This window comes from Equus quagga, chromosome 1 (genome assembly GCF_021613505.1).
Source record: "Equus quagga isolate Etosha38 chromosome 1, UCLA_HA_Equagga_1.0, whole genome shotgun sequence".
Taxonomy (NCBI): domain Eukaryota; kingdom Metazoa; phylum Chordata; class Mammalia; order Perissodactyla; family Equidae; genus Equus; species Equus quagga.
Genome location: NC_060267.1, coordinates 49,077,563 through 49,092,902, shown reverse-complemented (window position 1 = coordinate 49,092,902; position 15,340 = coordinate 49,077,563). Strand labels below are relative to the sequence as shown.

The following is a 15,340-nucleotide window of genomic DNA, read 5'->3' as shown; positions in this document are numbered from 1 at the left end:
ATCTTACCACATTATAGTACCATTTTGCATTTGAGAATAAAAAGCATATGGCAATATTAAGGGAAAATATTAAAGAATCTTTTGACCTTGTTAGATTTTGTCTCCAGATCAAAGGGAACAACCTACCTCTACACATGTATTCAGGTAGCTGAAGATATTGACAATCAAATCAGATCGTTCATTTCGAACAACTGAAAAGGGCAAGGTCATTTCAACAAAGAAAGATTGGGAGACTTCCAGAGTAGTTGTTGATGAAATGCCAAATCCAGCATCACCATTCACACAGAAGCCATTTGCCTCCCATTGGGTTATAGTATCAGGGATGAGGAATGAAAGATTTGCTGAACCTGAGGAACTACAGGGAGATATTATTGGCAAAATGCATTCTTTGTCTAAATCAGGAACCTAAATTTAGTCGAGAGGAAGCAAAAAAAGCCCATTAGCTGAAGGTTAAAAATGAGTTACAGTGTTTGGACAGGGAATTAGATAAAAATCTTGAGAGGTGGATTTCTATAAAATTTAACCTTAAAAAGTCATGTTTCTTTAAACACCACATTATTTTCAAAAACATTGAGGAAGCTTACATCTATCTGCATGAAGTTAATAGCTATGAAACAATGCTAGAGAAAAAAATAAAATAAATTATGTGCTCAGTACATACATATAAATAGTATTGTACATTTTACAAATATGGTACTGCTTTATATATCCAGAAATAAAGTTTAAGAAATAAAAACAAGAGGAAAATAGAAATAAAGTCACATAGGAGAGAAAACCATTAAACCTCACTCAACACTGACGAGGTCCCATATCCATGTCTCTGGAAAGTATGTTCTTACTGTTTCCATCATAGCCCGTTCTACATAGTTAACATTCTTCTCCGTGACTCCATCAACTAAAAGAAAAGAGAAATGTTTTATTTAGGGAGAATAAAAATATGCGTTTCAATGACACACACCTTTAAGCTATGTCTTCAACCACATGTGCTCAGTGTAAAACAATATAGGGATTTGCTCCTGGGCCTCATTGCCAGTAAATGGATATCTCAACCTAGGCATCAGCATTTTGATGCTCACATCTTTCCCAATGTTAAAAACAACAACAACAAAGAAACATAAATAACAAACAATCAGCCTACATTGTTCCTCTACAGCCAAATTTAGAGAAAGTGATGTCTATTCACTGAGTCAAGTTTCTCATCAGACATTCAGGTGTCTGCCACAAAGCAATCTGTTGTCTGCCGATTCTACTATGCTAACATTACTTTTGCTGAAGTTTCCAATGACATTAATATTGCTAATTCTAAAGAACACTTTCTTTCACTTGCTGGCCTCTAGGCTATATTGGGCATTCTTAAACACTGCGTCCTCAAAACAGTCACTATTGTTAACCTCCATAACGCCACATCCTTCTAGTTTTCTTCTAATCTTTTTTTGTCAGTCTCATTCTGTCATTCTCGTTTGAGGATGTAATCTCCTCATTGTTGACTTGTTCCTAAGAGTTCTGCTCTAGGTCTTTTTCTTACTATGCATTGTCTCTGCATCGACATCCTCACACATGGCTTCATGACAATATCTATGGTGATGTCTCCTAATCTATGTCTTCCATCTGGACCTCTCTTTTGAGCTTTAGACTTGTGCATGCAACACCTTCGTGCATATTCATTTTTGAATGCTTTATGTGCATTTCAGATGAAACTTTTCTGAAAGGAAACTCATTACGATAGTCCCCCCTAATCTGCAGTTTCATTTTCCACAATTTCAGTTATCTATGATCAACTACTACCCAAAAATAGTAAATGGAAAATTCCAGAAATAAACAATTCATAGGTTTTAAATTGTGTGCCATTCTGAGTAGTGTAATGAAATCTCATGCTGTCCCTCTCCATCCCACCCAAGGTTTGAATCACCCCTTTGTCCAGTGCACCCCTGCTGTAAAGGTCTACCCACCCATTAGTCACTTAGTAGCCTTCTTGGTTATGAGATTGATTGTCAGGGTATCAGAGTGCTTGTGTTCAAGTAACCCTTATTTTACTGAATAATGATCCCAAAGCACAAGAATAGTGATGCTGGCAGCTCAGATATGCCAAAGAGAAGTCATAAAGTGCTCTTTTAAGTGAAAAGGTGAAAGTTCTCAACTTAATAAAGAAAGAAAAAAATCGTATGCTGAGGTTGCTAAGATCTATGGTAACTTTTATTAGAGCATATTGTTATAATTGTTCTATTTTATTATTAGCTGCTGTTAATCTCCTACTGCCTAATTTATAGGTTAAACTTTATTGTAGGTATGGATGTATAGGGAAAAACACACTAAATATAGGGTTCGGTACTAACTGCAATTTCAGGCGTCCACTGCGGGTCTTGGAACATATCCACTTGGATGGGGGGGACTACTGTATATCCCCCCTGCTTCTCTGAAGTAGTTCCTATTTCCGTGAAAATTCAAAAGCCCATCTACTTATCCAAATCGAAAGTTTAAGATTTGTCCTTGACTCCTCTCCCCAATCCTGCATTTCCCATAACCAACCAAATGAAAATAGCTTAAAAGCAACTCTCAAATCCATCCATATTTCTATATTTCCACTGTCTTTTCATAATTGTCCAAGCACCAGTGTCTCTCAACTTAATTACTAGTGTTTATAACATTGCATATAGAAAGTCTTAGCCCAAGGCCAAATCCCTTTTCCACAGAGCCGTCAGAAATATCTTTTAAAAACACCTATTAGATTGTCTGCTTACAACTTGCCAATAGTGTATTATTGCATTAGAATGAGTACCAAACTCTTTAAACGCCCAACAAGGTCTTCATGATCTGTCTGTCTATCCCTCTCGCTTTAGTCATCTTCACTCTTGTCCTTGAACCATACCTTCTGCCATTCTGAAGTGCATTCAGTTTCTTACCTTACATTTCATAGTACTTTCTTCTCTGCTTGGAATGCCCTTCTAACTCTTTTTGTGATGTATTGTCATTCATCTTTCAGGTCTCAGCATAAACGCTACTTCTTCCAGGAAGGCATAACAGGCCCTTGAGAAATTTAGGTCTCTTCTATTCCTATTACTTCCATTTGTGCAGTCTTTTCAGGTTTTTGGAATTATCTGTTTTACTATAACACTTTCCTGTTAGACTAAAAGTTCTAGGAAGTATAGAGTAAGCCACTGTATTTACAATATGTAACTCAGCTCCTGGCCTCAATAAATGTTTGTTGAGTGAATTAAAAAATTAATAACTGAAGAAAGAAGAGATTAAAATGGGTGACTTTCGGTTTCAGTACATTTTATTCAAAGATACTAAAAAGTTTAGATGTTTCTGATAAAGTTCACTAAATATGGTTTAATCTAGTAGCAGAAAAGTAGATAAGTTCAGCCTCTTGACTAGGACTTCAAAGTGGTTTCAACTTCTGGACTTTATAGGGCTTCTTGAATACTCACTGAGTCTACTCTCCTATAAAGCTGTCAGGCCTTTAATTTTTCTCAAGCCGAGTTTCTGATACTCATATTCAGGATCAGCCCCACTTCAATTACTGCAACACTCTCAATGTTAGGCCAGAGGGATTTAAGAACATTATTCAAGTATTTTCAGATCTGGAGTACAGCTTTGACTTTGGCTCTGTTTTGATGGCCTTGTTTCATTTTACTTCCCTGACTAAATTTCTGTATTGGAAATCTGCCTAATGACCTTACTTACCTAAGACTACTGCTGAGTTTTGCACTTATAGTCCTTCCAGTAGGAAATGGACTAGTATTTGAACATACTTCTGATACCAACTGTTTGGCTATTTCAAAATCAAAATCCTCTGCCTTGAACTCTGCATATAATAAGGCTACAAAGTCCCTACAGAGACATCTCATTCTCTTGTATCATGCTTTTAATAATTGTCCTCTTGCATCATCACACATTGCCTGCTCTTATACACTTCTGATACTGTGTGATACCAATAAAAATAGACTTCCTCTCATATCTGAAGCTAATTTTTCCTTTAAGCCAAAACCACTTCCAGCCTGCCTTATTCTGTTTTATTCAGCGGCAGGATGTCTCGTAGCCAAAACATGGCATAATTCACTTGTAAAATTCCAATTTTTCATAGTTTTATCCCAAATACACCTAATTCCATGGATGCTTTTGGCCATCTCCCAGATACAAAATTCTAGATGACCCACCTTCAATTCTAGATGCGGCACTGTACATCGGTGCATAGTCTTTGATTCCAAGATACAGTGGCCTAGGGAATGGCATCATTCTCTCCGTTGAACATACTTCTGGTTTCCGGTAATGGAGATTGGTAAAGACTTTCAGACCCATAATCTTCAAAGAAACAAACAGCAAAACAAAGGTTGTGTATTTCTTTCATGCAAGAGCTAAAAAAGGCCTATCAGCTACATTATAAGGATAAACAGATGATAAATGTACGTTTCCTCGGCTAGTAAGGGTTTGGAATTTTAGAAGTCACGTTACTTCTATTTGATATACAGAAAAATCTCTAATTTGGAGGCAAAATGATAATCACTATGATTTAGCTAGCCCTTATTACATGCTAGAATTTTGCTAAAGCATTTTACATCATTCTCCATTTAATTCTAAGGGAAGAATACTTATGAGATAGGCACTATCATTACCCTAATTAACATCAAACATAAACACACATATACAAATGCACAGTCAGTAATTTGGAGAGCTGAGACTTACACTACAGCATGTCTAATTCTATGCTCCTTTTCTTCCAAACCTGTGACTTCAATTATAACGATCCTTTTGTGGAGGCCTCAGCATATCCAGTTGATAGCCTAGATACTGATGGAGCTCAGACTGTATTTTAGTCTCTTGATTTGATGATTTCTATATAAGATTTATCACAATAAATTGGAGACTGTCTCATTACTTTGAACATGAGGTTTTATCATTTCAACTGCCACTTAATTTATTTTCAACAAAAGAAAGAAAATCAATAAAAATTAATATCTCCTTTTTATAAGACAATTTTTGGGTGCTCTTTAAGCAGATTACTGACATTCATCTCAAAGAATAAGAAGAAAACTACATAATTAATAAAATATAGGTATGCATTATGAATACTAAAACTAAAATTGAGGCAAAATAATTTTTAAAATCTTAAGTTATCTTACCCTGATAATATCAGCGATGTCTCCATCCCCATTGTTGCTTACAGGTATATAATACAAACCATTGTAAAACATATCCTTCTGAGGAATGCAAGGGTCTAGCTTGCCATCATCAAGGTTGAGACCATGATAGAAATAACCATATAGTTCTATATTTGGAAGCAGGTTGTACACCTATGAGAAAAATAACATGGTTTCCAATGATTTTAAACACTTCACTTATTGTTACAATATTGGCAAATTCTGTGCCACAATCATTTATTCTTGCTCTGTTGTTTAAAAGCATAGCCATTATATTTAATCCAATACTTTGAGTCAACTTATCTTTCCAGTAGAGGAAACCTTCAATTTCTTTTAGATGGTCAATGTCATGTCCATAGAACATTTCAGCTGGGATGTAGGATTTAGGATAACATGTAAGAAAGAGAAGCCTAGAGATTTATACGTTAATCCAAGGTCTAGTGCACAGATGATTCATTGCAATTATAACACTAGAACTCCCAGGTCTGGAGGAAAATGATAACTGCCTGATTCTAAATCTTCTTACGTATCCTTCCAAAGAAAAAATAAAATGAAAGAGAACAAGTAATAATATCCATGACTTGTGTCTTTAACATTACTAAGATATAGATAATTTCATGAACTTCAAATTACTTGTTAGTAGAGAAATAACCACCAAATTCCAGCAGAGTTGGAATCTTACTGCTATTGGAAATATGAAGTGTGCAAAGCTCAAGAGGGAAGGCTAAAAAGACTAGATGAAAATAGGGGAGACAGACGCAGAGGAATTAGAGGAGACACACGCTAAATCTACTCCAGATAAAAGCAAGAAGGACATTAAGTGTCAAAACATGATCGTAGTCCATGGACTCGATAGTTCCCAGTGTAGGACACTGGAACCTGTGTGCTGCTCATCAAGCCATGCTGAGACAGCACCCCATATGGAAGAATTAGAAAGACCTGAAACTAGGCTACACAACTATGTGCCAGGGCTTTGGGGAGAAAAAGAAAAAAAAAAAAAAAAAGAGGAAGATTGGCAACAGATGTTAGCTCAGGGCCAATCTTCCTCATCAAAAAAAGCATACTTAAAAAAAAAAACTAAAAGTCAGGTGAATGAAAATAATAAGAAAGCAGAGGTCACAGTTTTTTCTATATCAGAAAAAGTAGAATTGAGGCTAAAAGGCATCAAATAAGATAGAGGACACTTTATACTGTTAAAACCCCCATTTCAGAATAAAGCCACAATAGTTATGAATATCTATGCACAAAATAACACAGCAGTCACAGCAGAAACAACAGAAAATGCAAGGAGAAGCAGATAGAAACAGTCTTAACAGGATGGTTTAACACACTACTCTCAGTACAAGACAGGTCAGGTGTATTTAAAAAAATAAGTGAGAATAGAAAATATCTAAATAATCAGATCTTATGGATACAGAACAGACATAAAGAGACTACATATTCTTCTGAACACGTGTGAAGTATTCTCAAAAGCTGTTGGTATATTTGAGCACAATAAAAGCATATCATTAGTCCCCATAAAATAGAAATATACTGATCATGAGGCAATATAACTTGAAATTAAATATTCCAAAGTAGAAAGGCCAGTCTACATATAAATTAGGGGATGCTCCACTAAATAAATTTTCAGTAAAAACCTAAATGCAGATATTATAGAATTTCCAAAAACAACGATGCAATTGCTACATATAAGAATCTATGAGATACTTTAACAGTAGAAATTAGAGAAAAGTTCATAGGGCTTAACATCTAAGCCAATAAAAATAAATGAATGAAAATTATATAAATTTCCAAATAAAAAAGCTAAAAACAAGATCAATAAAAGAAAGCAACAGTAATGAAGTAATAAAGATAAAAACAAAAATCAATGTGGTAGAGTACCAAAAACCCCCACATTACATCAAATTAATCAATCAAAATCATAGTTTTATAAAAAATTAACAAAATAGATAAATCACTAATTAATCAATAAAGAGGAAAAATAAAGTATAAATATGCAGGATAAAAATTACATAAAGAGGAATAAAAAATAAAGACAAGGAAGATGCAACTATTGGTACAGAGAACCTATTTTTAAAATATCATGAGATTTCTTTGTACTTTTCAATAAAAATCAATTTGAAAGCCTATTTAAAAGGCTTAATTTCTTAGTAAAACATAAATTACTAAAACTGACACCAGTAGAGAGAGAATTTCCACAAAGAAAATACAGAAAGTCATCAAGAAACTACTATACACAAAAGAACCACACAAAGGTTCTACCAGTCCTTTCTACTAAGGTCAGGAACAAGACAAGGATGTTATTCCTCCTGAAATTTAACATTGTACTGCAACTAGGCAATTTTTTTTCTTAAATAGAGGAATACGCATTGGGGAATAAAAAGAAGGAAAGTTATGTCCATAGTATCATGGCAGTATACCTAGAAACCCTGGAGAATTGTTGATAAAAGTAGTTCAATCAATAAAGGAATTCAGCAGGTTAGCAAAATATAAAATTATTATGCAAAAAATAGCTCCCATATCCACAAATAATAGCCAACTTGAATATATAATAGAAGAGAAAACCTCATTTGCAACAGCAACAAAAAAGTTAAAATGCTTAACAGGAAACTATATGAAGAAATTTATTTAAAATTAAAATTCATGAAAGACATAAAAGTACACTTGAACAAATAAAAAAATTTCTTATTTTTGATTAGTACATCTCACCATCAAGATGCAGTTAATTTATAAATTCCACAAAATCACAATAAAAATATCAGTAAACTTTTTCTTGAGTTAGATAAGTTGAAAATAAAATTGATAGGGAAACTCAAAAATGGAAGAATAGCTAGGGAAACCCTGAAATAGAAGAGTTAGGGGGATGAAGACAAGGAATCAATTCCCACCAAAAATTAATACATACTACAAAACCTCTATGACTGCAACAGTGTGGTCCTGACACATTATTAGACAGACTAATGGAATAGAATATAAAGTCCAGAAATAAACATAACTACAAATAAAAATATAGTGTATGATAAAAGTAATATCTCAAATCACCAGAACAAAGATGATGTATCAACTGAATAGCCATTAAAGTTTTTGAAAAAGACAAATTAGATAAATACTATGCCACAGTCTAAGGAATAAGGGCTCCTTGGAAAAACTGCTTTCAAGGCTAGTGAAAAGAAGGTACAAGATGGGCTTAGAACGTCTTGTGCCAGAACAACAACAAATGCTAAAAACATGATCCAGGCATGTTCCAAGCACACAGGGACCAAATGGAAGATGCTTTCACTGGGAAAGCTTGGAAAAATTTTATCATAAAAATAATTTAGTATAGTAATAATTATAACCCTTTGAGAAGAAGAAATCCCTGCATTCATAAGTAAAGAGGAAGACATGGAACTGAAAAATCACCATGTTTCAGCTATCCTACCGATATTAGTTTAGGCAAGGATTATCAATGGATGCTAAATCTAAGAGGAAATTTTGATGAGGAGCAGGATGTACAAATAGACTTAATAAGCACAAATTGGTTATTAGTTTATGGAAGAAAATAGCCAGTGGAGATACAGGGAAACACCTTTATCAGGTGATCAAAATTAACATCACCAGTGATAGGCAAATGGATCGTGTGTATACCTTGGATGTGATACCATGAAAAATAAACATCACATATGCGGTATTCTGGCCAGAGATGCATAACTTTCGCCTAATCATGGGAAACATCAGACAAACTTAAAATGAGGAACATTCTATTTAAAAAGAAGCATCTGGCTTGTGTTCTTCAAAAATGTCAACTTCATAAAGGACAAGAGAGATTCTGTCCCAGACTAAAGAAAACTAGAGACCTGACTACCAAATGCCATATGTGATTTTGTGCTGGATCTTGTACTAAATGAAAGAAATGTGGTAAAGAGGACAATTGACAAAAATTGAACATAGTTGGCAGATCAGATCTAAAGGTTGAAACAATATTAAATGTCCTAAATCTGATAACTGTATAGTAGTTATGTAGAACATCCTTGCTTTTAGAATATGGACACTGATATATCAAGGAATAACGTAACATGAAGTATGCAACCTACTCTCAAATGGTTCAGAAAGTTTCCTTAAATGCTATGTACGTATTTGTGTGTGTGTGTGCATGTGTGTGTGTGTGTGTAGGCAGGAGAAAGAGTGGGAGAGAAAGCAAATGTGGAAAAATGTTAAAAATTAGTGGGTCTGGGTAAAGGGTACAGGAGAGTTCTCTGTATAATTCTGACACTTTTTAAAATTATTTAAAACTAAAAATTAAACATATAACAAATAATATGAATTGGAATGTACTCATTTACATAACATTACTTGATTTATACTGTTAATAAGGCTATTGATAATAAACAAAGGCAACTTCTTTTTGGTCTGATATCATATTCTGAGACAGTTGAATATTCTGGTCTGTCAAAATGTCTCTGGAATTTTCTACTGGTGGTCTCTTGATGGTTTTTCCTCAAGGCAGTTTTTCTAAGGCCTTGTTACCACTAGTTGTAGAAAGAATGAGCAGAAGCTATTTACTCTGAATCCATGAAACTCTTAGAAAAAGAAGTATATATATGTTTTCCACCTTAATAGATAAATTTGTTCTTTATTTGTTGATGCTTCTCCAGATTCTGAAATCAGTTAGAAGCTTCTTAGCTGGAATAAAAAATTTAAATGTATTTAAGTTTTACATTGGGAAAAATATGTCATTTATGTCATGATTAATGGTTATTAAATGTTTTGATTAATTTTTATAGCTTTATATTTAAGACTAGATTTACTATACGGTGTTAAAAGTAGAATACAAAAGTGCATTTTTCAATGAGATCTTGTTTGTAAAATATATATACCTTCAGAAAAGAGATTTTAAAATTTACAACCAAAATGTACATATGTGTAAGTGTTAAGATTATGAATATTTAAAAGATTTATTTCCTTATGCCTTTGAATATTTTGTACAGTTTCTACAATACACAGGTGCTACGGTCTGAATGTTTGTATCTTCTCAAAGATCGTATGTTGAAATCCTAATGTTCAATGTGATGGTATTAGCAGGTAGGGCTTTTGGGAGATGATTAGATCATGAGGGCAGAGCCCTTAAGAATGAGTTAATGCCCTTATAAAGCATGCCCGAGAGAGCTTCCTTGTCCAGTCCACCATGTGACAATACAAGAAGAATTTTACACCCCAGAAGAGGACCTCACTCAGTCATGCTGTCACCCTGATCTCAGACTTCCAGCCTCCAGAACCGTGAGAAATAAATTTCTGTTGTTTAAAGGCTGCCCAGTCTGTGGCATTTTGTCAGAGCAGCCCAAATGGATTAAGGCAATAGGTATAATTTTAATAAGAAGAAGAGTTTTAAATTATTAAATTGGTTTTAAATAGATCATAAATTTCAATATTTATATGTACTTGTGTTAAAAATAAAAGGAAAATATCCAACAGGTATTAACTGAAATAATTTTGACTTGAAATTCTGGAATTGTTGGCCTGGAAATGCTTATGAAAATATAAGATCCATTAATGGATAGTAACTTTAGACTGTATCCAAGCATATTCTTCAACACAGAGATTTAACTCTAAGTTTCCATATGTATGATTACACCTATGATTTTTACAAAATCTCATTGTATATTTCCTAACTTGCTATAATTATCTATAGAATTTTATATTGTTATGAGTGCTGGGTCAGCCAAGAAAAATTAGTAAATATATAACCCATGAAGGAACAAAGGAGGAAAATATTTGATATTTTCAACATGTTCCATCTCAAACAAAAACATCATCTGGGGGCCGGCCCCATGGCCAAGCGGTTAAGTCTGTGAACTCTGCTCCGGCGGCCCAGGGTTTCACAGGTTTGGAACCTGGGTGCCAACATGGCACTGCTCGTCAGGCCACGTTGAGGTGGTGTCCCACATGACACAAGTAGAAGGATGTGCAACTAAGATATACAACTGTGTACCGGGGAGATTTGGGGAGATAAAGCAGAAAAAAAAAAAGAGAGTGGCAACAGTTGTTAGCTCAGGTGCCCATCTTTAAAAAAAAAAATCATCTGAAGGGTAAGCCTTGTATGAAGCCAGATAAAAATGAAGAAAATGAGGACATCAGAGAGCTTACGCTTTCAGCTGACAGCTGTTGTTCCGATTTCAGTAGAAGAACACTTTTGTCCACAGCCCGGAGTGCACAGAATGAGTCAGGGGCTGCTTGAAGATAGAGACTGGTTTTGGAGCCAGGCAGCCCCTGCTCCTTAGAGAACTCGATGCTAACCTAAAGTAGAGAAAGAAAAGGAATGAGAGTAAGGTATTTTTATGTGAAAATAATTTGAATGTATTCAAACTTTTCCAAATTAATCTTTATAAATTTCTATACCTATATTTCCCCTGCCCACTTTCACCCTCAACTCTCCTTCCAGGAGCACCTCTTTCATCATCGTCTTATCATCTCAGGATTAGTATTGCTGCCAAAAGTTATTCATTCTGTTCAGTGATTCTTTCAACCCCTAATAATTTAATTATGCCAACATCTATTGTGAGATTACCATGTAAAGGTTACGGTAGTCACATAAGAAGGAGACCACAGCGAGAAAACTGCTCACCCTTCTTACTCAAGACAGGCAAGAAACAGAAGAAACATCACCTTGTTTTTAAAGCACTTGTCAACCTGGAATCTGACACTGTCAGCCACAATTTCCCCACTGGGGTGAAGGGTGTAGACAAGCACGAAGGCCACAGGAGCCAGATCAGTACTGATGTTGATTGGGAACGAGAAGTTTCCATTCCAGTCTGTGTAAATAGGAAATGTCATCAACAGATACAATGAGAAAAGTTTCCTGGCTCACTGGGTACACTTAGATAAAAGAGAATGACTTATGCATAGAAAGAGCAAATTGGGCTTTATTTTAAAGGCAAATAAATTAAATAATGAGAACTATATATACAAATAAAGAAGATAGCATAATTTAGGCAAAAACAATATTTTGTTTTTGGACATCACTTTTCTATAATGTACTTGATAATCTGGCAATGATAGATACAGGTTGAAAGCTCCTTCATCAAAATATTTAGTAGGTTATCCTGGGCCATGCTACCGCCCTCCAAAAATCGTATGATAAGTGCTCTTCCTAACCTCTTGCCTCTATCACTATAACAAAATATCGCTACAACATTTCCTTAAAAAGAAGGAAAAATGAAAGGAGAGAGTGTATTAAAAAATGAATTTATTATACACACCTTTATTTCTGATTTCGTTTTGTCCACTGAGGAAGATAGCTCCTTTTACCATTATCTGTGTAGAACAAAGAAAACACAATATGTGATACTATATTATGTAATATGATATCATATTATTATTAGATAATGAATGATGTAATGATAATTCTATTCCGTAAGATAAGATAGCTTACACAAACAAATATTAAAAATGGACTTTGCACAACTTAAAAAAGAACAAAGTGACTACAATTGATTGAGAGCCAATTATGTGCTAGAAACTTGGTGAATAATACATAATGCACTGTGCAAGGGGGTGCATAAAGCTCTAACATTGTTCAGACTGTCTGGCTTCCAATAAGCCAAGTGATTTCACTTCTTTGCCTCTGTTCCCTTATTAGTAAGTTGGAGATATCCATAGGGCTGATTAACAAGTTAACTCATATAAAGCCCTCATAACACTGCCTGGAACATAATTCTTGCCCTTGGAGGTAAATATTATTATTTTCAATTACAAATATACAGCCAAGGAAGCTAAGACTTAGAGAGTTTAGCCAATCTGTCCAAGATCAACTAGCTTGAATGATAAATAAGAGAGGGTGGAAGATTCCAATTAGGCGTCTTAATTTCCAAGTCTGTGGCTTTTCACCCTTCAATATACCTAATAGAGGCAAAATGGATAAATATGGGGACAGAACCAAAAAGACTAAGTCCTTTTATTGTTTATCAAAATCAGCCTTTCACTTTACTCCCTGGCATCTGTAAAAATTTACTCTCACAAATAGTCATAAATATTTGACATGAGCTATAACTGGATGCTTAAAATCACAGACTCTGAGTAGTAAGTTTGTTAATTTTAGGGAAACTGAAAGCGCCTTGGATCTCTTTGTGGTTATTTGTTTCCGTGTTTGTTTTCAATGGATCCAATAACATTCACCAGCAAAGCAAGAAGGTTGGCTCACTCAGATTAACGTGGCATGACTGATGTGCACATTTTAAGCTATTCTGTGCTAAGCAATTAGACAAGATCCAAGAATCCACCACCTGAGACTTACCAAATAAAAGAAGTTTATATTTGAATTGTCCCTATATGCTTCACTGTTCAGCGAGTATTGCACAGTAACAATCTTCTGGTCATTGCATCTAAGCTGCTTTGGTTCACGAACAATCTTCAGGAAGCTGTTGCTTCGGGAGTAAAAGCGTGAAACGGAGAAATGAGCGTCCATATACTCAGGTGTCAACCAGCTGGGAAGATAGCAGCTCTTAGGTCGAATATATGTGGCCTGATAAGATAAAAGAAAGCAAAGGATCTTAGAACTGTAAAGCTCTTCCAAGGACAGTAATTATTACAGAATGGAAGACTTCTTATCTCTTCAAAGTAGGGGGAATCTTAGCTTGTGGATGATGTTTCAACATTAAGCTATTGGAAGTAAAATAATATCACTCTCCTCTTTTTGTATACAAAGCATGACCATAACTGTATGTATATTTCACTAAGCCTACAATGAATTATTTATTTTTACTTTGTAATTGAACTCAGGAAATAGCTTTAGGCTCCGTGTGTTTGAGGTACATTTGAACACTGACAAATTGTTTAACTGCAAAATTCAGTTTAAGACGAAGAAAAAGAGAAATCATAGTATCTCCCCTGTCTATGCATGAAATGGCCAAATGAAAAAAGCCAAATCATTTTCATGAGCTATTTCTAGTTTCTCAGAGGAAAATATCGTTTGTTACAGAATTTATAACAATTGTAATAGCTATTATCTCATCCTCTTGAATAAGTATTCTCATGTGCTTTTAAACGAACAAGCAAATATATAAAACATTCTAAATTTTAAAACTTTGTTAAAATATATTCTCCATACAAGTTCTCTTTTGAGAAATTGCTACTGTCCAAAATTCCTAACATTCAAATCACTCCTCTGTGGGATCTCAGCTACTCTTTGGCGTCTTACTTTCAAGTTGAACTCTGGATCGAATATATTTGAAGTGTCAATGGAAAATTGAGCTTCACCATTCTCATCTGTGGTGTAGTTTCCCATAAATTTGTCATTGAGCTCCAATTGCAATAACTTGTTCACCATGGGTATGTTATTAGGCCCGGAAAATTTAAGCTGTACAAAAAAAAGAAGCATTAATTCTTAAAATACATGTTACGTTTCTACAGAGAAATAATTTTCTATTCATAAATGTGGTTATTTGTAATTTTCTTAAATTCCAATGAGACAGAAAGATGTTCTATTAAATAAATATGTAATACAGAAAAAGCTATAACTTTATCTATCACTTTCTTTCAACCTATGACTTTTTCCAGTATATCAGATGCAGTAAGGCTAGAAACGTGTTATGACAGTAGGAAGAATGCATCCAGAAATTTTCAAAGGGCAGTCTGTGATCCAAGAAAATGAAATGAAAACATAAATATTTTTAGTCAAACCTACAGTTCCAAAATAAGAAATTCCTCTTCTATAGAAAGGGTCCATGTTCTCAAAGTTCACAATCCCAAGCAATTGAGTGATAGAAATAGAAGACTTTTCACTGATCTGCACACCTATTGGAAATGAGAAACAGTGTCAGGGAGGATAAAAATCACTTGACCAAGAATTTCAAAAGACAAACAGCTTAGGGGACTTGTGCAAACTTCTATACACAGAATTATATTCTTGTTCTACATCGAAAGGGAGGTATGGGTGCTTTGGAGCATGTTCCAGAGTACTCTGTATGAATTTGATTATAGTACACATCAAACTGAATAATATAATTAATACGAAAATATCTGAATCAGATGCAAGGAAAATATCCTTAATTTCCTTCCTTCTACCATTCTTCTCAGTTCTGGCTTGTATCTCTCTTTATGATAGAGAATGTCATAGACATCTCAAGAGTAAGGTTTTCACTTCCTGAAATCTTTCTTTAACCTGAAAGATGACTATGTTTTTAGACTTTTACCAGATTCAAAAAGTATCTGATAGCAAAATAAATAGA

The 15,340-nt window shown here is 34.5% G+C and overlaps 1 protein-coding gene across 1 annotated transcript in view; it reads right to left on the bottom strand.

Moving 5' to 3' along the window:
* Positions 1–15,340, bottom strand: part of LOC124249775 (ovostatin homolog 2-like) — a 44,477-nt gene that overhangs the window by 15,967 nt on the left and 13,170 nt on the right. Inside the window, 10 exon segments of the mRNA XM_046681111.1 lie at positions 127–355; positions 790–886; positions 4,158–4,302; positions 5,121–5,291; positions 11,262–11,411; positions 11,781–11,948; positions 11,951–11,981; positions 13,394–13,635; positions 14,311–14,469; positions 14,797–14,906. Of these exon segments, the coding sequence (XP_046537067.1) occupies positions 127–355; positions 790–886; positions 4,158–4,302; positions 5,121–5,291; positions 11,262–11,411; positions 11,781–11,948; positions 11,951–11,981; positions 13,394–13,635; positions 14,311–14,469; positions 14,797–14,906 (1,502 nt within the window).